Source organism: Amyelois transitella, chromosome 21, assembly GCF_032362555.1.
Source record: "Amyelois transitella isolate CPQ chromosome 21, ilAmyTran1.1, whole genome shotgun sequence".
Classification (NCBI taxonomy): Eukaryota; Metazoa; Arthropoda; class Insecta; order Lepidoptera; family Pyralidae; genus Amyelois; species Amyelois transitella.
The window spans coordinates 2127529-2152213 of NC_083524.1; the positions used below are offsets into that span (position 1 = coordinate 2127529).

General features: G+C 36.5%; 2 protein-coding genes across 2 annotated transcripts; one reads left to right on the forward strand and one right to left on the reverse strand.

The window, feature by feature from the left end:
• The first annotated feature begins 51 nt into the window (after positions 1–51).
• On the forward strand, positions 52–14812 carry LOC106136568 (toll-interacting protein). Its single transcript, XM_013337162.2, has 8 exons — positions 52–222; positions 1269–1382; positions 2163–2238; positions 3202–3313; positions 4627–4741; positions 6142–6228; positions 9665–9865; positions 11177–14812. Exons 1-8 carry the CDS (start codon positions 175–177, stop codon positions 11285–11287), a joined length of 864 nt encoding a protein of 287 aa, XP_013192616.1. The 5' UTR covers positions 52–174; the 3' UTR covers positions 11288–14812.
• Positions 14813–15498: 686 nt separating this feature from the next.
• Positions 15499–23833, reverse strand: LOC106136565 (probable ATP-dependent RNA helicase Dbp45A). The gene is made up of 9 exons (XM_013337158.2): positions 23473–23833; positions 22751–22944; positions 22208–22419; positions 21791–21926; positions 21167–21336; positions 19025–19252; positions 18065–18192; positions 17400–17553; positions 15499–15839 (listed from the first exon to the last, which is right to left on the reverse strand). Exons 1-9 carry the CDS (start codon positions 23546–23548, stop codon positions 15518–15520), a joined length of 1620 nt encoding a protein of 539 aa, XP_013192612.2. The 5' UTR covers positions 23549–23833; the 3' UTR covers positions 15499–15517.
• Between the last annotated feature and the right edge of the window lie 852 nt (positions 23834–24685).

Sequence of the window (24685 nt, forward strand, 5' to 3'; positions counted from 1 at the left end):
TGGAGCTTATCTACGCCTAAGTCTAATGAAAATATAACCCAAAAAAAAGTCGATGTCAGTTGATGTCAGTCAGTCTCTGTTTTTAGTAGGTTTTTGCGTGTTTGCTTGCGTTTTCATCATTTTCGTAAATAATAGTGATAAATTTGAGCTAATTGTGACAAAAATTAAACCATAATGACTTCTACTGTGTCGGATGATAGAAATGAAGAGCGTCGCCGCAGGGTAAGTATTAGTGGATCCATAATTTTTTCTATATTAATCGAAGTGCAATGGTATCATTTTCATGATGATAGGAAAAACAGCGGTGAATCATTTTAGTTTTGTACCTACCTATTGCGTTTATCTAGAAATCGACTTAAATAAACAAGTTCTCTGACCGGTTTAAATTAATGGTCGAAACTGATCAGTAGTTAAGTATATATTTTAATGAATTGCTGACAATATTGATTTACACTAAGAAACGGAAATTTAAGACGGAATTTTCCAGAGCGGCCCTCAAACGACTTAATACGTAGGTTTATTATAATGATATCTGATGCTTTATCTCGCACACAGATATGTGACCATTGTTTGTAAATCTGTCTTTGTTTTTTTATGCTGCAAAATAAGTCTATTTTACAGAAACAAATCCTTTGACATAAAACCGAAACTGTCAACTTAAGTAAAATAGTGGGGGCACTGTATTTGTATATAATACTTAAATTTTTTAAATTCTCTAGAAAGTTTAAAGCCATTATAAAATCAGGTCAGATTGTTACCTAATAATTATTGTAACTGGGTAAATAGATAGTTTAAAACTCCTTATTGCACCATAAGAGTAAAACATACAAAACAGTAGGTACAAAGGCGGACTTCTTGCTAATGCAGTCTCTTCCAGTCAACCTTTGGGTGGAAGGAAACCAAACTGGAGGTTGGCGTTGGCGCAGAGCAAGATAAATAAATGTTTAAAGTTATATCAACTAAGAATAGATACATACATATGGTCACGTCTATATCCCTTGTGGGGTAGACAGAGCCAACAGTCTTAAAAAGACTGAATGGTCACGTTCAGCTATTTGGCTTAATGATAGAATTGCGATTCAAATAGTGACAGTTTGCTAGCCCATCGCCCAAAAAATAGTCCCAAGTTTGTAAGCCTATCCCTTAGTCGCCTTTTACGACATCCACGGGAAAGAGATGGAGTGGTCCTATTCTTTTTTTTTTTTTGGTGCAGGGCACCACACGGTACTTTTTATATAGTTTTAATTAATATAATGTTTCCATTACAGGTTCTGTTGGGGCCACTGCCCACCGGTTTCCTGCGGACAGACGGGGCCACTGACACCGTGGACGCAGACTACCAGGCTGCTCTGGCGTTGCAGCAACAACTATGTGGCTCTACGGTAATACATACATACATACATAAATCACGCCTCTTTCCCGGAGGGGCAGAGACCACATCTACTCTACTATTTGGCAGAATTAGGCTTGGTCACATTACAGAAGTTCCTACTACATTAATTATAAATCCAAAAGTAACTCTGTCTGTCTGTTACGCTTTCACGCCTAAATCACAGAACCGACCTTGATGACATAATGTACTGATATAGAATTGACCCTGAGGAAGAACATGGGCTACTTTTTATTGCGATAAAAGGGAAATAAGGGGAAAAAATGAAAGATTATCAGTGAACTTTTAGTGCGAATGAAGTCGCGGCTAGTAACAAATGAACGAGATAAATAAGCACACTTATTGAATGAGCTACAAAATGTGAAAACTAATCTCATTCATTCATTCATATAATCACGTCTTCCCTTGAGGGGTAGACAGAGCCAGCAGTCTTGAAAGACTGACAGGCCACATTCAGCTGTTTGGCTTAATGATAGAATTGAGATTCAAACAGTGACAGGTTGTTAGCCCATCACCTATAAGAAGAATCCCAAGATTATAAGCTTATCCTTTTAATGACATCTATTGGAAAGAGGTGGAGTAATCCTAATCTTTTATCTCTTCAATATAATTACTAGAACCGAGGTAAACTATTAATAATGTGTTTTTTTTTAAACTCGCAATCAACTCTTGCGCTTTTAACACATCTGTTGTCTTTTTTTTTCTGTTGAACATTTGCACATCCAGTGATGGATCAGCTCCAATATTCCTAATGAATATTAAATCTTCCCAGGTACCTCCTCCAGGTCCCCCGCTGACAGCAAGACTGAGCATCACAATAGCACAAGCGAAACTGGTCAAAAATTATGGTGAGTGTTTGTTACTGAAATGTTGGAAATGGAAAAAATGAAACTGCTACTTGTGGCGAAGCAATTCACTGTATTTTTGCACTGATTATCACAATTATTGGTTAGATGAAATGAAATGCACTAAAACATTATTTAAGACTTAAAAACATGCACTTAATAAGTGCATGTTTTTGGTTTTGTTTAGATGCCAAAAAAAAATCGAATTTTTTTCACCAACATTCCATCAAATAAAAAATTTAATATTGTTTTTATAACTGGCCAGCACTTGGCTAGCATCAAACAAACAGCAACACATAGAGGTTGAATGTTCCATTCATAGAAATTTGAACAGTGAGATTATTACATACATACACTATGCATTTGTGGGCGTTACCATAAACTATGCATTTGTGGCCTTGTGTGTGGCCTTTCAGTCTTTTAAGACTGTTTGCTCTGTCTACCCCGCAAGGGATATAGACGTTATGATATGTATGTGTGAATGAAAAACTGTCAAGGCGCAGATTCAAATACTGCCCCCGCATTTATGTACCAATGACTATCATGAGATCTTTCATTAGTTTTAGTGCTAACCTTAATTGGCTCAATCAATCAAAGGCGCATCCCGGGCTCTTTTCCAGAGAAGTGAGGTTTTATCCATCGCGGTCTTAACACTTAAGTTAATTATACATACATACATATAATCACGTCTAAATCCCTTGCGGGGTAGACAGAGCCAACAGTCTTGAAATGACTGATAGGCCACTTTCAGCTGTTTGGCTTTATGATGGAATTGAGATGAGATACAAATAGTGACAGGTCGCTAGCCCATCGCCTAAAAGATGAATCCCAAGTTATTATATAAGCCTATTCCTTAGACGCCTTTTACGACATCCATGGAAACGAGATCGAGTGTGTGGTCCTATTCTTTTTTTATTGGTGCCGGGAACCACACGGCGTTAAGTTAATGTATTATTAATATTGCAGGCCTAACTCGAATGGACCCGTACGTGCGCCTGCGCGTCGGCCACTGCATCTACGAGACCCACACGGATCCCAGCGGCGGGAAAACGCCCAGGTGGAACAAAGTCATACATTGGTAAGTGGAAATATTTGTTTTATTTATTTCATCAAAACTTATCCTATCATTGCAATCATAAAAACCAATGCGATAGAAAGAGCACCTTAGATGTGCATTAAATTCTTACACAATATTAAAAATTATACACACATACATACATATAGTCACGTCTATATCCCTTGCGGGGTAGACAGAGTCTTGAAAAGAATGAAAGGCAACGTTCAGCTATTTGGCTTTATGATAGAATTGAGATTCAAATATTGACAGGTTGCTAGCCCATCGCCTTGAAAAAGAATCCCAATTTTGTAAGCCTATCCCTTAGTCGCCTTTTATGACATCCGTGGGAAAGAGATGGAGTGGTCCCATTCTTTTTTCATTGGTGCCGGGACCCACACGGCACTTTTATTTATTTATTTCATCAAAACTTATCCTATCATTACAGTCATAAAAACCAATGCGATAGAAAGAGCACCTTATACATTAAATTCTTACTCAATATTAAAAATTATAACGTAGAACAAATATCGTAGTTCTTGTAAACTCGCTCAGAGAACAATGAAAAATATCTATTCTCCCAGCTATTTCGTTGAGAATAGGCATATGCTTAATCTAAACCAGAAGGTTCCAAAGTATTTGATAGATAGATAGATAGATAGATCAAATAAATGAACTATCTATCTATCTCCCAGCTATTTGTTGAGAGTAGGCATATGCTTAATCTAAACCAGAAGGTTCCGAAGTGTTTGATCTTCAGAGTCAGGTTTGAAGCGGGAGCGTTACTTCGGCTCGACCGCCACCAAAGGGAAGATTTTCCGCCAGGCTAGGTGTTATGCTTGGGGAACCGCGGCTCCGACGATGTTGTGTCGGAGGTTGTATATATGCTCCAATCCGAGAAATCTTTGCTTGCGCGATTTAGACTTTTCGCTGTTTTTGACTGTTAGCGTCGCGTTATTTTGTTTTTGTGACTTGTGGCGTAGAAATGTCGCCACAATGTCATGGTGGAAAAACATACATACATACATACACATAGATAAGACAAATATATTTTTATTTAAATACATACATATAGCCACGTCTATATCCCTTGTGGGTTAGACAAAGACAATTTTGAAAAGACTGAAAGGCCATGTTCAGCTGTATGACTTTATGATGGAATTGAGATTAAAACAGTGACAAGTTGGTAGCCTATCGCGTACAAGAGAAATCCGAAGTTTACAAGCCTATCCCTTAGTCGTCTTTTACGACATCCAAGTGATATGGAGCGGTTCTATCTCTAAGGTGCCGGAAAACACACGCCATATTTTGATTCTGTTATTTATTGTCGTCAACAGTTTATTACCTCCCGGCGTGAACTCAATATATCTGGAGATATTTGACGAGTGCTCCTTCACCATGGATGAACTGATAGCCTGGGCCCACATCACCATACCACCGGCTGTGTTGAACGTAAGTGATGAACTAGCGGCGGTGATGATTCGGGCTCGACCACCACAAAGGGAAGATCGTCCGCCGGGCCGGTGTGATGCCTGGGGAACCGCGCGACAGACGATGTTGAGCTGGTGGATGTATTTATGATCCAATCCATAGAATAGATTTATTTTCAGAATTGGATACAAGGTATCACTTATTGACGTCACATAACTTAAATCAATTTATAACTACTAACGATTACAAAGCGCATGTGTAGAAGAAGCGGCGGAACAAACTACACTGCAGCATTTTCATCGGACGTCAATTGACAAATATAGATCTCTTAAATCTAAATCGTGGACGAATGCACATTGTCTACATTAAAAAACATGAATGAATCTTTAATATTATTAGCGATTTAAACCAGTTCGCTGTGATTGGCGGGGCGCGTCACATTCATTCGCTCTGATTGGCTGATGGCGTGTGACGTCAGAGATGTCACCAGAGTAGCATCCCATTTAGATGAATGACATCCAGTTGCATAAATGACGTCAAACTACTTTCATTAATCCTCACGACATGACCAAACAATGTAAACTCTTATATGCGCCGCCAAACGATTCTTTTATTACTTCTGCTCACAAAAGCATGCAGTGCTTGTCATGTTTACCATACATACATATAGTCACGTCTATATCGATTTCTAGGTAGACAGAGCCAACAGTCTCGAAACGACTGAAAAACCACGTTCAGCTGTATGCCTTCGTTATGGAATTGAGATTAAAATAGTGACAGGTTGCTTGCTATGAAGCATTTTAGTTAAGTTTATACAATTAGGAAATACTTTGATTAATATATATTACTTAAGTAAAAATTATAATGCATGTCGTGGTTACCTTTAAGTGTTTGTTACAGTTAAATAAAGTAGTAAGACCTTAGCAAGTAAGAAATATTGTAAACAAACGTTGGCAAACCCAAATAAATAAATAAATAATAAATAGTGACAGGTTGCTTGCTCCATCGCCTACAAGAAGAATTCAAATTCAAAAATATTATTTCATTATCATGAGATACTTCATATCACTTAATAATTGTCATGTCTTTTTGTTTCACAACATTGTTTAACGTCAAATAAATCTCAATAAATAAATATATACGGCACAGATAACACAAGATTGAGTTAGCTTCGGAGTAAGTTCGAGACTTGTGTTACGAGATGCTAACTCAACGATACTTTATTTAATAATAAATACTAATATACATAAACATCCAAGACCCAGGCCATTCAGAGAAAGTTCTTTTCTCATCATGCCCTGGCCGGGATTCGAGCACGGGACCTCAGGTGAAACAGACAAGCGTACTACCGCTGCGCCACAGAGGCCGTCAATGAATCTTGAGGTTCATGAAAAGTAAACAAGACTTGTTTCATGTTACAGGGAGAAACTCATGAAGACTGGTACCCACTGAACGGAAAACAAGGAGACGGTATGGAGGGGATGATTAACCTTGTACTTAGCTATTCGGTAAGTCATGTATATAAATACATACATACATAAAATCACGCCTCTTTCCCGGGGGGGGTAGGCAGAGACTACCTCTGTCCACTTGCACGATCTCTGAATACTTCCTTCGCTTCATAAATACATACATAAAATCACGTCTAGAGCCAACAGTCTTAAAAAGACTTATAGGCTACATTCAGATGTTCGGCTTAATGATAGAATTTGGAGTCAAATAGTGACATGTTGTTGCTAGTCCATAGCCTAAAAAAAGATTTGCAAGTTTATAAGTCTATATCTTAGTCGCCTTTTACGACATCCATGGTAAGGAGATGGTGTGGTTCTATTATTTTTATTTATTGGTGCCGGGAACCAAACGGCACCTTAGCTTAACCTTTGATATTAAATAATATATTAAAATAAAGAAACGTGACCAGTCTTTTCAAGACTGTTGGCTCTGTCTACCCCGCGAGAGCAAAAGACGTGACTAAATGTATGTATGCTAAGATTGTTTGGTCAATGGTTTTAGCCAACGCTGTCTACCCCGCGAGGGATATGGACGGGATTACATAGAATAGAATAGTTTTATTTTCAAAATTGAATACAAGATATCACTTATTGACGTCACATAACTTTAATTGAACAATTGATTATTAATTATTACAATTATCTTAAAATTAAGTTTTTATATTGTTCTATTTAACTTAACTGTAATTGATTATGGTGAGCAATAAACTTATGCGGCTCCCTTAAGGCTGTTAGGAGGAGCGTCAAGCCCTCGCCTAAAAACGTCCCGCTGTAATAGTAAAATGCCCCTCAGGCAAACTATGTTCTCATAGTCAAAAAAAAAAAAAAAAACAGCGGCTCCCCATTAGCACTTTGAAATTGGAAGCGATCGGACGCGTTTATTTATCGCAGCTCTTTGAGAAAAATAAAACGTGCTTTTCAGCGCGACAACAATAATTGTATGATAATAGTAGGTATTGTATTCTAAGGTTAGTATTAAATCGCACTTATTAGTAAGATTAGTTTTTATAAATATAAAACCGTAATTTATGGAAAATCTGTACATTACTTAAATATTTTTTCCAAAAACTGATAGGGGGGGCGATCAAAGAAGAGTCACAGAAACCAAAAAACATTTTAATATTTTAAACGCGGTTAAGGGAAAGAGAAGTTATTGTGAATTGAAAATAATAGTTTAAAAAAAACTAAAAAACTACGCTTTATTGCTAATCAAACTAAAAAATAGAAAATAAAATTTAAAGACAAAGGAATTATAAAACAGTAGTAGCAAGTCGAACAATCGGTTATAGTCAATTACCTCCGATTAAAATTATAACAAAATTAAATTTATAAACAAAACAATTGAAATCTGAGTAAAAAGCGTGGGGTGCCTGATGTAGTAAATATTAAAATCATTCTATTAGCATATATTTATGACAAGAGAGATATGAAAATGAAGTAAAATGCACCCCACGCTTTTTACTCTGATTTAAATTGTTTTGTTTATAAATTTAATTTTGTTATAATTTTAATCGGAGGTAATTGACTATAACCGATTATTCGACTTGCTACTACTGTTTTATAATTCCTTTGTCTTTACATTTTATTTTCTATTTTTTAGTTTGATTAGCAATAAAGCGTAGTTTTTTAGTTTTTTTTAAACTATTATTTATTTTCTATTTTTTAGTTTGATTAGCAATAAAACGCCTAGTTTTTTAGTTTTTTTATACAATTATTTTTTGGTAGAAGTGTTAACTTCCTACTACTTCTACTACGCTGTATAACTATCTTACTAGAAATGACTTTCGCAACCATGTGCCCATCGCCGGAGGTTTTCACAACTAACTTTCTTAAAGTTATATGTGGCCTGATTGGATTAAATCTCATAATATTCTCATCATCATGATTCTTTTTTAGGCGATGGGCTAGCAACCTGTCACTATTTGAATCTCAATTCTATCTTAAAGCCCAATAGCTGAAGGTGGCCTATCAGTCTTTACAAGACTGTTGGCTCTGTCTACCCCGCAAGGGATATAGACGTGATTATATGTATGCATGTATGTATGATGATTGTTAAACCCAGTTGAAAAGAATTTTATAGTGATAAATCACTGTTAATAATATTTTTGACTATCCAGCAAACATAACAATTTTCGATTGTGGCCTTGCCAGGAATCAAACCACAAGATTAAGAGGCAGATTGATACAGGAACAAAAATATTTCAAACATACCTCCACTGCCTTTACAACCAGGAACGCAACAATGTTTATCTGAAGACATCGTGGCACTTTTGTAGTAAAATCTGTCTTTCACAAAAACAAACACAAACTTGGGACTCCTATCTCAAATAATCAGGTACTTTTTACAGGAGTCCTATCTCAAAATATCTGCACAACACAGTGAACACAGTCAGAGTCCAATCTCAGATGATAAAATCACACGAATATCCGGAAGAACAAAGCTCGACTCAACGGAAGATTCCAAACTCCAAATAACGACAAGTTATCAGCACAAAACAAAGTGCAAATAGGTAAATACACAGGCACCGGTAAAAAAACAGAAAGAAAGTTTACAGGTGTTAGAATCGAATTCAAAACTTACTGCAAAACTTATTTTACATAAATAAACAAACTGTCACTCATTTTCCAAGCGAGTATTACAGTGTTGCTATTATAAATATGCAAAAGTTACATAATGTTAATTCAAGAATCGCATTAATATGTTAAATACGTATTAAATATCGCAAAGTTCTGTAGGTAGTAACTTTATTCTTGTATTGTTGTAAATTTAGTTGTTCAATTTTCATTTATTACTTTTGTTTTATTACTTATATATTTTTTATTGTTTTAAAATATTCTACTAATTCTACTATTGTTTCTAATGGTAATTCTAAATGGAGCGATGCGATGAAATAAAAAAGCCTCAGGTTAATAGTAACATTATATGGAAATATATTACATCTCTTTTTGGACTCCTTATACGTCAGAACTTCTTGGTTTCTTGTATGGAGATTACTGGCACTGGTGCTATCTCTGTCTCTCTTACTCTCATACGAAGGATCTAAAAATGAATTTATTAATCCTGGCAGTTTTAATAAGGATAATGAGAAACTCTTATCAAAATATTGCATTGTCATCGGTCCTTGATACGTGTGCAAAGTTTCAAGTTGATCAGACGTTTAGAAATCAGTGAAAATTAAGCTCAAAGATTCCGTTACATACATACATACATACATACATACATACAACCCAAGCTAATAAAAGCGTAGTAAAAATTAGTATCCAATATGTGTTGGTGCGTTGACTGTATTTGTCGAAGTAGCGGGATACACGCAAACGAAGTTGCGCGGGTCAGCTAGTTATATATATAATTATATCTACTACCGCTTCCTAAGCGCACGTGTAGAAGAAGCGGCGGAACAAACTACACTGTACGTGTATATTTGCCCCACAGGTGGGCCCCGCGGCCGTGGCGACGTTCCAGCCGATGCTGGTGGTGCCCAGCACGGGCATGGGGTACGCCGCGATGCCCGTGTACCCCGCGCACGCGCCCCAGCAGTACCCCCAACAGCCCCAACAGTACGCCCAACAGGCCCAACAGAACGCGCAACAACCGCCTCAGCCGCAGCCCATCACGGAGGAGCAGTTGCAACAGGTATTGTGGTTTTTCCATACTAATACATTGGACCTCTGATAATCTAGCTCCTGTCTAATCCGGCGCCCCATGTAGATCGACAGTCTTTCAGTATACATACATATGTGGCGACATCTCTACGCCACTCGTCAACAACATCAAATCACACAACAACTGTTAATCATCTCGAAGAAGTCGACGCGCTCAGCCAATAGCAGCGAAGAACCCAAATCGCGATTTCAGAGATTTCATGGATTGGAGCTATATATACAACCTCCGACACAACATCGTCTGTCGCGCGGTTCCCCAGGCATCACACCTAGCCTGGCGGAAGATCTTCCCTTTGGTGGCGGTCGAGCCGAATCATCGCTCCCGCTACACATACATAAAATCACGCCTCTTTCCCGGAGGGGTAGGCAGAGACTACCTCTTTCCACTTGCCACGATCTCTGCATAATATGTAAGTATAATTATATATACTTTAAGTATGTATAATATATTTGACAATATTAGCTAATGTTGATCATGCGGGTTTGAACACAAACTAAATAGAGATATGGTTTGATTACAAGTTGTACGCTTCACCGCTATTGTGCTCGACGCGTAAGTATCGTTTTACTTAGTTGAAACGTAGAATCTTATCATTGGACTAGCTGTGCCTGCAACTTCGTCCGCGTGTAATAGTTATTTTGGGCATCATTGAAGCCCTCAAGGATGAATTTTCCCCGTTTTTTTTTTCACATTTTCCATTGTTTCTTTGCTCCTTATAGTTGCGGCGTGATGTTATATAGCCCAAAGCCTACCTCGATAAATGGTGTATTCAACGCAAAAAGAATTTTTCAATTCGAACCAGTAGTTCCTGAGATAAGCGCGTTCAAACAAACAAACTCTTCAGCTTTATAATATTAATATAGAAATATATATATAGATATGTAATTGGTCGGATTACAAGGTAGTCTTTTGTAAAAAAAATCAAGGCTATAGGGGTTCTTAGGCAGTGCTCTATAATCCTACAAATTCGATAGTCCGATAATGCACTGCATAATGTTTGTCTGATTTTGGAGGCCCACTGTATTAATTCAATTCAAAATGTATGTATGTAATGTAATGTTGAAATTGGCTAATTCTATTGTATCGGACCAAAATATATAATCTATACTAATATCATAAATTGCTAGCCGATCGCCTAAAAGATGAATGCCAAGCTTAAAAGCCTATTCTTTAGTTGTTTTTAACGACATCATTTACAAATTTCCTACTATATTCAATTAATTAAAGAATATACCTTGATGATATTGTTTTTTTGTCAAAATTTATTTTTCTAATTCTCAGATCCAAGAAATGTTCCCGAGCATGGAGAAAGAAGTTATCAAGTCAGTGTTGGAGGCGAACGGTGGTAACAAAGACGCCGCCATCAATTCGCTGCTACAAATGTCGGAATAAAGAGTAATTTTCATTAAATTTTACAGTATTGCCACTTCTTTAAGTTACACCTATCGGTCTTTTCAGACTGTTGGCTCTGTTCACCCCGCAAGGGATATAGATGTGATTATATGTATGTACGTATAAGTTATACCGATGTATCTTAGCAGAAGTCCAATTTTTTTATAACACTATATTCCAACTGAACTCTCCGGCATTACGAGCGAGATAGCACGAGACATTTTGTTTTTGGACTTTGAAGCTTAATGTGCTTGAAATAAGGTCGTTTTTATATTGAGTTTTCATTCGGTTTGATTTGAAGGTAGGTTTCGCTATTATGCGCCGCACGAAGCGACTTTTAAAAGTGGTTGTACTGTACTTTTTATACTTTGGCTTACTTTACTTCTGGTTCTATATACAATACAATGACCATTTATTGCACGCCAATAAATTACAGCAAATTCACAATCATGTATTAAAAACATAGTAGCAAAAGGCGACCTTATCATTAAAAGCTATACATACATATAGTCTTTTACTTTAACCCGTGGCGCGTCCAATTCCTGACTTGGAAACTTATGATTTCGTAGAGTTAGTATTTGAGTCAGGGTTTGGGACGCGCCATTGGTACTGAATAATAAAGGTGAAGTGACTTGATAGACAAGTAAGTTCTTTTTTTAATTCAAAATCTTTTTTTTTATCCATTATTATGGAGCATTTCGAACGTAACTTAATAACTTACAGAATTTTATTGAAAACTAAATACAAAATAAAATTTAATGACAGATTTCATTATTATTTCTATGTAAAATTCCTTTTACATTGACATTTCAAGTAATGACTGTACCTAAAGAAATGGAACAGGACTATATGTACATAATAACATCACGTCTGATTCCCACAGGGGCAGGCAGAGACCATTAATTTCTACTTGACACTGCTGGTAGGTAAATTATACTCGCAGAAATATCGCAAGAAACAATAGTTTATTAGTACAAAAACTATTTTAATCACTGCAGTTTTCAGATAAATAAAAATTAATTCTAACATTATAACAATAAGGTCGAGTATTGTTTGGTCTACCAGCAGTCAGGATAGACAACGCTTGATAGCCTTATTCTTGTCCAAAAATATGCTTGAATGAAGATAATATCTAATATTAGTAGATAAATTAATAGTTTACACCACAGCCCTGTACATTTATGTACTCCACTGTACTAATGTACATTTTTATGTAAATTTGAGCGTACAGGGGTGTCTTAAAGACGTTGCCGATGTCACACCCATATAATAATAGTCTTAATTTTTCACAAAAAAAAATTACTTGTTCATTAAGGTTACTATACTACATACCGCTTCCAAAGCGTAGAAGCGGCGATACGAACTACACTAGTAAGAAATTGAAATTTAAGCCTTATAGTCGAGTCTTTAAGGAAGAATTTTCAATGGATACATAGTTTATCACACCTATCAAACATTCCGTTGAAATAAAAAGATATAGATAAAATACGATGATTTCATAACTCAAAATTTATAGCTTACTATTTCATATAACTTTATAGTTGAGATGCGATAATAGCAAAATAAGTAGTATGTAACATGTAAGTTTTAAGACACATTTTGCTGTAACAAGTATTAATTGATAATTGCTTTATGTCCGACGCAAGAATTTTATTATTCATACATATTTTGTATTATAGACATAAGAAAATTTGACTTGGTGAATACAATAAACCAAATAATACAGGATTTTTTTAAAATCATTGGCCATACTGGATCGCAACTGGCTTGAATGAAACTGTCAGTCAATTAAAATTGGACAATTAGCGAATTCAGTATGAAAATTTGTAATTTTATTTGCTATTTGCAAAGTTATCACTTTTATTTATCACGCCAAGTCGAATTTCTTCCGTAGTGTTGCACACGAAGTATAGAAATCAAGTATATATTTATAATAGAAAAATACTTAATTTTATTTTATTGTCAGATGAATGTCTACATAATTTATTTTGAAACTTATTAAAATTGTAAATAAAATCAACTTACTGAATTTAGTAATTAAAATACTCTGATTTTTCACTTATTTTTCGTTTGCTCAAAACTTTTTTTCTTTTATCTTATTGGCAACACTGAATGTATGTTTAATTATACCGTTGTTATTCCATTAAGTGATATTACATTATAGGCTCCGTAGAGGAATTGTTATTGCATAGATTTTATATTGCATTTACGTGGTAAGAATTGCCTGATTTTTACGTAACACGTCACGCTTAGATGCAAATTTTTAATGGTGCATAAAATTTTGATGTATTATTTCCCTTGTCAGAGAGTTCTACAAATAAATACCACAAGAAAAGGTAAAATCATATCGAACACTCGCCAATGTACAACCGCATATCAAGTAACCCTACATGGAATTATATGGAGCTGTAATAGAGGGCGAATTTGCAGTAGATTGCGGTAGGTTGATATGCTGTTTATTGTACTACTAGATACGCCATAAACGTACTATGAACTTAGGTGTCCGAAACTAACAAATTTGCCAGTACAGTCAAATATGCATCTTAAAGTATAAACACTAAAGCAGACACTGAGTAGTTTTAGATTAAATGATTATGTGCTTTATTGAAATACTTTAAGATCCGTTTTAGAAAGGTCAAAATATTTAAATTGGCATCTCTCCTCTGTAAAATCTTATCTAATAGTTGATTGAAGGGAATGTATATTAATTATGCACTCTATGGATGATTTTAACTCTATGGTCAGACTATTTTTACCACTGGGTACCTACCAGCCGAATGGTGTGGCCTTCCCTGTGGTATTAAAAACATTTGGCACTTAGACCATATGCTAGCATTAGATTTTAACATTTTACTAACATGACCATACTCCTGAATTGGGAGGTCAGGTTTTGTTAACCGCCTTCAAAAAAAAAAGATGGTTCTCAGTTGGTTAGTCCTGTATGTAGATATGTTTGTCCGCGATTATTTCGCGTTTCGCCTAAGTAACCAATTTTGATGCGGTTTTCAGGTAAGTGTTTGTTACACTTAGGAGGTTTTAGACATTAACCGACTTCACAAAAGAAGGATATTATTGATGACGGTTCTCATTTAAAAAAAGATATTCACTAAAGATAACGCATAACGGTTTACGCTTTGTGGTAGTAAAAAACTCGTTGGCATATCACTTTTATTTAATAAAATTGCCAGTCACGCCCAAATTTTCAAACGCCTCAAATATCATGTCCCTTTGTCTGTTAAGAGAAATAGCACACGCTTTTTTTAAATATTTTTAAGGCAAATAACATTAAACTTATAATGCGGTTTCAAAGTTATAATTTAAGCAATTTTAAATATATAAAGGATTATATAATTTGTTTGTACATTAGAAAATGCGATGGAAAGAAATATACAATTATGTTAAACAGCTTATCGGCTAAATTTTGTGCCAAATTATTTGCCATCGATACGATATTCGCTTTTATTATTATTGTTGTATTTATTTGTAATTTTACAAATGTATAAAATAAATTATTATCTACTTAAACACTGTTTTCTTTTATCAGTAAATTAAGAAAGGTTGCCAAGTTTTAAAAAGAGGTAAATACCATCGGTATTTGAAGAAATATTCCCTGATGTGAAATCTTTCTTCAACGTATCGTAGTTTAAGTACTTCTTCTACTTAAATTTAGGAGCTAACTCTTGACGGTGGAGTTAAGTGAAGCGTCCTCCGTTCATCACTTTTTCTCTATAATTTTACTGAGACAAAATCGTTTCACTTTTGTCCGACCATGGATATATTCCGACCACAACTCATTGACTAATGGGATAGACGGATAAATTCGCCTACAAACTAACTACATCTGCATAAAGACAAACAAAATAGCTTCCGAAGAACTAACAAGATCGAATAATTTCTGAGTAAAAGGATCCGTGTGGTTCCCGGCACCAATAGAAAAAAGAATAGGACTACTCCATCACTTCCCCACGGATGTCGTAAAAGGCGACTAAGGGATTGGTTTATAAACTTTGGATTCTTCTTTTAGGCGATGGGCTAGCAACCTGTCACTATTCGAATCTCAATTCTATCAAAAAGCCAAACAGCTGAACGTGGCCTTTCAGTCTTTTCAAGACTGTTGTCTCTGTCTACCCCTTAAGGGATATAGACGTGATGATATGTATGTATGTATGTAAAAGGAAATTGAACACGCAAGGACGAGAGTGGTCCAAGAAAACACATAATATTGCACTATCATTTATTCCCAACAACTTTCTTCTTCTTCTTCGGCAGGTTCTCTGTTTTCACTTCCTTCACATTCTCCGCTTTCCGTTTAATATTACAAATTTTCCCTATAACATTCTTAAACCTATCATCTTTCTTCATCAAACGTTTATTCACTTTCTTCATCCCATCCCTGATAGAGGCATCGATATGCTCCATCTCTGTCGGTTGGAGGCGGTTATCTATCTGTCCCTTTTCGTTTTTCCATTGGCCAGATGATTGCATCTCTTTTATTTTCGCCAGTTTAGCTTTCTTGGCGGCTTTTATTCGTTCACGTCGCATTTCCTCGAATCTGAAACACACATACATACATATGGTCACGTCTACATCTCTTGTGGGGTAGACAGAGCCAACAGTCTTGAAAAGACTGATCGGCCACGTTCATCTTATTTGCTTAATGATAGAATTGAGATCCAAATAGTGACAGGTTGCTAGCCCATCGCCTAAAAAAAGAATCCCAAGTTTGTAAGCCTCTCCCTTAGTCGCCTTTAACGACATCCATGGGAAAGAGATGGAGTGGTCCTATTCTTTTTTGTATTGGTACCGGGAACCACACGGCACATTTTACATACATGCCTACATAAAATCATTTTTCCTGGAGGGGTAGGCAGATGCGGTACTTCTATCCTGCTTTAAGTGTGCTCGGGTCTTTGATCTTTATCATCTTCCTCCTGGCTTTAGTTCCGCATTGCATTCTCACCACTCTGGAGAGGAGCCCGGGGTACGCCTTTGACCATGAATCCTGGATTTTTGGCGAGTCAGGTTTTTGCACAGAGCGACTCCCGTCTGACCTCCACAACCTTTACAGGTTAACCTAACCAGTAGTGCTTCGATAATGTTTACACATACAGTGGCCTGAATGTGCAGGGTTCCTTACGACGTTTTCCCACACCGTAAAAGCATCGGTTAATATTCAAACTAATGTACATAACTTCGAAAATAGTCATACATACTATTTTTAATGTATTTTTATGTATTACTTATAATTTGTTATGTACAATAAAGAATTTACAAACAACAAACAAACATACACGGCCGTGGTGGTATTCGAACCTGTGCCTATACATTTTAAAGTGTAAAACTAGTTTGGGTGTACGGGCTATTGTGCTTAATAACTTAATAGTAAGTTTGTAATTGTGGTTTGTTATTTTTGTTGTTTTATTTCATTTTTTTTTTGATCTAGTAGTTAACATAGTTACACTCACGCTGATTCTCAACATACATAAACTCCCTAGCACTGCTGTCTACTTGTTATTTTGTGTTGATATTTTTAATATGTGTCCTTCATATTGAATGGCAAAGCCTCCGTACTAGGTTCCACTGAAAATCAGCGCATTGTGTAACCTCATCCATCATACACATGCATATGCTGAGTGGAAACCCTTTTGGTCGCATCATGTATTTTTTATTTTTTATTTCTATGTTTGTGGATGAAAATGTAATGTTACATCTTGCCCCAAATAAAGATTTTTCTTTCTTTCTATCTAACTTTTAAATATATATACTTTTATTTTATTATGTAACCGTTTCAAGGCAACGAACGAACATCTATAATATTATTGTACATACATACATACATATATAAAATCACGCCTCTTTCCCGGAGGGGTAGGCAGAGACTAGGTACCTCTTTCCACTTGCCACGATCTCTGCATACTTCCTTTGCTTCATCCACATTCATAACTCTCTTCATGCAAGCTTCAACATTATTGTAAATAGTAATTTAAGTTCTCATGTAAGTGACAACTTGTCTTTATGAGAATAAATGTCTTTAAACCACTAACCGGCCACTTTACCGATTCGACCGGCGACCCCCTAATCCAAGTCACAGCTGTAACCAACAAAAACTCACCCTTCCTCCATCATGTCAGGGTCCACCCCGGCCTGGATCCACCTCTTTATGCGGTAATCCTTCTTCCTCCGCTCAAACTCCTCGTTGTCCAGCTGGGCCTCTTGCTCGCGACGCGTCACGCTGACCGTGGTGAATACTTTCACTGCTTCGTCGTCTGAAATTAATCACAATAAGAGCATCGGTTAGTTATCAAACTAGATAAATAGATAGATAATTCATTTATCATTCCCATGGGTGTCGTAAAAGGCGACCAAGGGATAGGCTTACAAGGCTAGCAACCTGTCACTATTTGAATCTCATTTCTATCATTAAGCCAAACAGCTGAACGTGGCCATTCAGTCTTTTCAAGACTGTTGGCTCTGTCTACCCCGCAAGGGATATAGACGTGACCATATGTATGTATGTATAATTCATTTATTTGATTTGCTACACCCAATTTACAATTTCATATTAAATACAAATTAATTAGGGTGTGAGTTGCAGCAATACAAAAAGGTCACAACTCAACGTATTTATTGCTATAGAGCAATACGCCGATTTTTTTTTAACTAATGTACATTACTTCAAAATAGTCATTGGTACATGGATGCGCATGCGCATGCGCAACCGCGTTTTGACCAGACACCTTACCGATTTGACCATATATGAAGTTAAAATAAACTTACCGTCTATTTTGTACTCAGCAAGTTTAGTCTTGATCTGTTCCTCGATTTGACCCAGCCTCAGTATGTCGTAAGGTGTGATAAGAGATATCGCCATCCCGCTTCTGCCGGCGCGGGCCGTTCTTCCCACTCTGTTAAAAAAAACAAGTTTTATATTTGTAAAGCTTTCCTTATTACTAACCATCATCTGATGACGTAGTACCCGAAACCGCCGATCTTGCATGAAGAGAGTTATGAATGTGGATGAAGCGAAGGAAGTATGCAGAGATCGGGGCAAGTGGAAAGAGGTAGTCACTGCCTACCCCTCCGGGAAAGAGGCGTGATTTTATGTATGTATCTGATGACTTAGTTAGGGGGAGGTTGCGGGGTTAACAGAGGCTAATGTCAAAAAAACAGAAAGGCCATATTCAGCTGTACGGCTTAGTGATGGACTTGAGATTCAGATAGTGACAGGTTGTTAGCCCATCGCCTGAAAAAAGAGTTCCAAGTTTATTAATCTTTCAGATTGACTTTTACAAGCTACACGGGAACAGCTTAGACACACCATGTTATTCCCTTAGTCGACTTTTACGACATCCATGTGAATGAGATTGAGTTATCCTCTCTCAAACTTCCGGAAACCACACGGCGTACATTTGAGGTTAAAAAAGGAAACCTAACCAACAATCCTCGACTTGGTTACTACATACATATGGTCACGTCAATGTCCCTTGCGGGGTAGACAGAGCCAACAGTCTTAAAAAGACTGAATGGCCACGTTCAGCTATTTGGCTTAATGATAGAATTGAGATTCAAATAGTGACAGGTTGCTAGTCCATCGCCTAAAAAGGAATCCCAAGTTTGTAAGCCTCTCAATTAGTCGCCTTTTACGAGATCCATGGGAAAGAGAGATGGAGTGGTCCTATTCTTTTTTGTATTGGTGCCGGGCACCACACTCGGTTACCTACTTAAAAACAAAATCACCTGTGAATATACTCCTTTGGCTCCAAAGGCAGTTTGTGGTTGACCACCAAATCCACGGTAGGTATGTCCAAGCCCCTGGCGGCCACATTGGTCGCCACCAGGGTGCATTTCAGGTTACTCCTGAACTGAGTCAGGGCGGCGAGCCGTTCCTTCTGCCTCATGTAGCCGTGGAGGCAGACGTTGTCCATATTTATTGCATTCAGCATCATCGATAGGACTTGGCATTCCCTGGGGAAAATACATTTTGACTAAGCTGGAGTACATTGACCTCTTTCGTCTATCAATGAAAATACATTTTGACTAAGCTGGAGCGCATTGACCTCTATCTTCTAACAAAGAAAATACATTTTGACTAAACTGAAGTGCATTGACCTCTATCTTCTATCAAAGAAAATAAATTTTGACTAAGCTGAAGTGCATTGACCTCTATCTTCTATCAAAGAAAATACATTTTTCTAAACTGGAGTGCAATGACCTCTATCTTCTATCAAAGAAAATAATACATTTTGACTAAGCTGGAGTGCATTGACCTCTATCGTCTATCAAAGAAAATACATTTTGACTAAGCTGGAGTGCATTGACCTCTATCTTCTATCAAAGAAAATACATTTGACTAAGCTGGAGTGCATTGACCTCTATCTTCTAACAAAGAAAATACATTTTGACTAAGCTCAAGTGCATTGACCTCTATTTTCTAACAAAGAAAATACATTTTGACTAAGCTGGAGTGCATTGACCTCTATCTTCTATCAAAGAAAAAACATTTTGACTAAGCTGAAGTGCATTGACCTCTATCTTCTATCAAAGAAAAAACATTTTGACTAAGCTGAAGTGCATTGACCTCTATCTTCTATCAAAGAAAATACATTTTGACTAAGCTGGAGTGCATTGACCTCTATCTTTTATCAAAGAAAATACATTTTGACTAAGCTGAAGTGCATTGACCTCTATCTTCTGTCAAAGAAAATACATTTTGACTTAGGTGGAGTGCATTGACCTCTATCGTCTATCAAAGAATATACATTTTGACTAAGCTGGAGTGCATTGACCTCTATCTTCTATCAAAGAAAATACATTTTGACTAAGCTGGAGTGCAATGACCTCTATCGTCTATCAAAGAAAATACATTTTGCCTAAGCTGGAGTGCATTGACCTCTATCTTCTATCAAATATGTATGTATGTATGTTAAAATGATCTCTCCATTCTTTCCTAGAACCATAACTGATATTTAACTTCCGCGTTGCATTATACTATTTATAAATAAGTTTTAACAGTTTTATAATTAGGTTTTTCTTTTCGGTCAGCTGGTTGACAGGTAGAGAATGCCAAACGGCATTTAGTACGCCTTTAATAATTTTTTTTGTACTATAAAGTTTTAAATAAATAAATAAATAATAGAGATATAAAACGCGCACGCAACCTAGTCACTTAGTGACCATGGATCATTGTAACATGATTCGAAATGTTCGAGATAAAATTAAGGTACGTTACGTGCACATTTGCTATTTATAAAAATTATACACATATGTGTATAATTATTATAAATAGCAAATTAAAACTTTTTAATTTAATTAGGACTAAAGAGGAAGGATATCCGCTAAATGTATCATGAGCTGAGACACTCACTGAAGGTCTTACTAGAGCTGACACTGCGGCCTCAACAATTTTGCTTGAAGCGTAAGAACGCTGATTACAGATACTACCAAAAAAAAAAAGAATCCCAAGTTTATAACCCTATCCATTACTCAACATCCATGGGAACAAGATGGAGTGGTCCTATTCTTTTCAATTAGTGCCGATAACCACACAGCATCAATTAGGATATAAAATAAGGGATAGGTTAATAAACTTGGGATTCTTTTTGTAGGCGATGGGCTAGCAACCTGTCATTAAGCCGAACAGCTGAACGTGGCCTTTCAGTCGTTTCAAGACTGTTGGCTCTGGTCCCACCCCGCAAGGGCAAGGCAAAAAGACATGATTATATACATACATATAGTCACGTCTATATCCCTTGCGGGGTAGACAGAGCCAACAGTCTTGAAAAGACTGAATGGCCACGTTCAGCTATTTGGCTTCATGATAGAATGATTATATGTATGTATGTAAGTAGGTACCGAAAAAAAACAAAGACATCCACTCACTTCTTGGTATCAGTGAAGATTATGACGTGGGAGCTGGGTTTGGTCTCGCGGTACTTCCTCAGCGTCTGCACCAGGTACACGTCCCTAGCGTAAGCCGGACACACCACGTAACGCTGGTCAAGTGTTGACACGGTCAGCTGTTCATCCGAATCCTGCCACGTGTATAGTTGCTGAAGGGAAAATGTATATAGTTACTATAATCCGTCACGCCTGATTATATGTACAGCGGACAATACAATACAAATTATCTTTATTGCCCATAAAAAAAAAATTACATGTATAGTAGAAACATACATTGTGAAGATCTATACTAATATTATAAAGCTGCAGAGTTTGTTTGTTTGTTTGAACGCGGTAATCTCAGGAACTACTGGTTCGAATTGAAACAATTATTTTTGTGTTTAATAGACCATTTATCGAGAAAGGCTTTAGGCTATTTATCATCACGCTGCAACTTTTAGGAGCGAAGAAATAATGAAAAATGTGAAAAAAACGGGGAAACTTATTCCTCCTTGAGGGCTTCAATGATGCTTAAAATAACTATTCCACGCGGACGAAGTCGCGGGCACAGCTAGTATAATATATACACCAAAGTAAGAGAATGTGTTCAATATGAATACTTACGTCCTTGTTAAGAGGCAACAATTTGGACTCCCTAACATCATCCGTGATCGTGGCTGAAAATAAAAGGTTCTGCCTTTTTTGTGGCAACGAGTTGAATATCGTCTCCAGATCCTCTTGGAAAGACTCGCTGAAAAGCCTGCAAAAAATAACTTCACTTGTAAAATAATAAAATCTTGGGCAATAATTTCTCTCTGTTTGTCTGTGACACAGAAAGTCCTAGGTTCGAAACCCAGGGTCTGATGAGAAATTAACTCTTTCTGATTGGCCTGGATCTTGGATGTTTGTCTATATGTATAAGTAATTATTAATGAAGTATCCCTGAGATGTTATCTCATAACACAAGCCTGGAACTTACTTGGAGCCTAACTCAATCACTGTGATTTGTCTGCTCAACAAAATCACCTTTATTTCACATACCTGTCAGCCTCATCCAAGACAAGATACTTAATCTTCTTCAGCGAGAATGTGTTGCAACCCGTTATATGGTCTGCGAGTCGTCCAGGCATCGCAACTACTATATGGGGCTTCTTAGCCAATTTCAAAGACTCCTCCAACTGGTCCGACCCACCAGTGACAATGCACACTCGTAGTTTAAGTGGTTGGCCAAGGATGCTGAACTGGTCTGCTATCTGTAAAGAACAAATATGTATATATGTGAGAGGAGTTTTGGTTACCCATAAGCCATGATTGTTGTATGGGTAAATGATGGTATTTAGAATAAAATAGTATCAGGTTGCTGGCCCATCGCCTAAAAGGAGAATCCACAGTATACATATAGCCTAGCCTATCCTTTAATTGACCTTTACAGTCTATATGATAAGAGAAGCAGCTGGCCCATTCTACATTTTATCTATGGAAGGTTGCATTAAATGAATGTGCTTTAGTCTTCATTTTCAACATTGCGATATCAAGGTCAAAAAAAATTTTTTTTTTAACTAATGGGAAAACAACGGAACTTACTTGATATGCTAGCTCATGTGTAGGAGTAAGTACTAATGCGAATATTCCGTAAGGATCTTCGGCTAAATGCTGCAGTATGGGTAACGCAAACGCAAATGTTTTACCGGACCCCGTCTTGGCCGCTCCGATGCAGTCATGACCACCAAGTATTTTTGTTATGCACCCATTTTGGATCGGAGTTGGTGTTCTTATTCCTGGAATTTGATTGAAATCAAATTTGAGTATGAGTCTTTGAAAATAACAAAAAAACACTAAGAGACAACAAACAAATATAAGCGTTGAATCCAGACTTTTCAGATAAGAATCACTAAGTATGTCTTTTGAAGTAAATATTCTAAGAGATAATTTATATCTCTCATATGCTCATAATAAAAGTATTAAGAGCATAGCATAGCATATGCTTATAAGTAATCAAGAGTAATCATTATGAGGAAAAAAGTACATTCAGGCAACAGCATCTGTACCTAGTCATGATCAAATAAGGATACCCCTGAAGACTGCGGGGGTTGAACATTGTAATAATTATGCAAATCCAAATGTATTGGTTACAATAAAGACAACATTATATTGAAAATATCATAGATAATATGTCGGACGGGAGTGGCTTCGTGTAACCTGATTATCCTAATCTAGGATCTTGGTTAAAGGCACACCCCGGGCTCACATACGAGTTGTGAGGATGTAAAGTCATCAATGTGAGATCAAAATAGATAAGAACTTACCTAAGGAGTAAAGCTGTTTGATAAGCCATGATTTTACGCCAAGTTCGGCGAACTCTTTACCATCGTTAGCATCCATTTGAAATAACTGAGTTGTGTGAGCAGCAAGATAGTTGCATTAAAGTAGGGAGTTAACAGCTCAGCTGCACTTATGTAATTAATTATAAAATATGAAACAATTGGGTCCCAGTCATAACGATTGATAGGATATCACGCCAACCCAAGACAATTAATTAAATAATTCTACACGTAATTAAATATGTGCCTAATGGAATAGTACAAAATAATGAAACGACCGAATATAATCACATCACAACAGAAACGCGCACACACGTGTTGTTGACATTATGATATGTTGACGTTGCTCTCTGTCAGATAAGAGTTGTCTTGTCAATGTCTATACCATCCATATAAGTCCAATACCTACGTTTAGAAGCTCATCACAATTGTAGCTATCATACATGACACTAATCATAGATACTACACACCTTTTATTCAACAATTATGTGCATACAGATAATGACTTTATTTATCAAAATATTACAAAATATTCACAACAGCTTCGTCAACATCAAATGTGCATATATAATATTTTTTTGCCCCTAGTTGCTAATAATATATTTTGTTTACGTGAAAAAGTGTTTGTTTGTTGGTCTTTCACGTCAAAGCTACTTAAAGTTCATGTGGATGGAGCCATGGGCGAAAACTAGTATTAATATTTTGATATAACTACGCGTGTGACGGGCTTTATGACCTGTGGTTTGTTTAGTTTTCTTTCATTTTCTTTTCACATCACTAACCTCTACGGTTTTAAGAGTCGAGTTACAATATAAAAAAGGAAATACTTTAGTATGAAATGAATGGAATTTTGCCGACATGAAGGCCGCAAATAAAATGACAGTGTATCATTGTGCCAACATCAAGCAACAAATATATATAACGTAATACGCATTTTGCTTGAAATCTTTTGTAAGTAAATTATTGCCACATACATGTTTAAATTGGTTTAAGTTTCAACAGGTAGTAAATTCATCACATTTTTGTTTCTGATAGCAGCCTTTCATTGTCATTCATAGCTGAAAAAAAACTAGATTAAAATTTACATGCAAATTCTGTATTGCACATATTAATTAATTTGTTATGTTAAGATCTGAATGAACATTCAGAGAACCTTGTTAGTTGTTACAATATTTAAGATGTATTTTTTAAACCAGTG

Bases quoted from the DNA above. Each gene is read 5' to 3' on its own strand.
- LOC106136568 (XM_013337162.2), top strand. From the start codon at position 175: ATGACTTCTACTGTGTCGGATGATAGAAATGAAGAGCGTCGCCGCAGG. The intron at 223-1,268 runs GTAAGTATTAGT...TTTCCATTACAG, and splicing joins ATGAAGAGCGTCGCCGCAGG to GTTCTGTTGGGGCCACTGCC. The intron at 6,229-9,664 runs GTAAGTCATGTA...TTTGCCCCACAG, and splicing joins ACCTTGTACTTAGCTATTCG to GTGGGCCCCGCGGCCGTGGC.
- LOC106136565 (XM_013337158.2), bottom strand. From the start codon at position 23,548: ATGGATGCTAACGATGGTAAAGAGTTCGCCGAACTTGGCGTAAAATCA. The intron at 21,927-22,207 runs GTATGTGAAATA...TATTTTTTGCAG, and splicing joins GTCTTGGATGAGGCTGACAG to GCTTTTCAGCGAGTCTTTCC. The intron at 15,840-17,399 runs GTGAGTTTTTGT...TGTGTGTTTCAG, and splicing joins CCTGACATGATGGAGGAAGG to ATTCGAGGAAATGCGACGTG.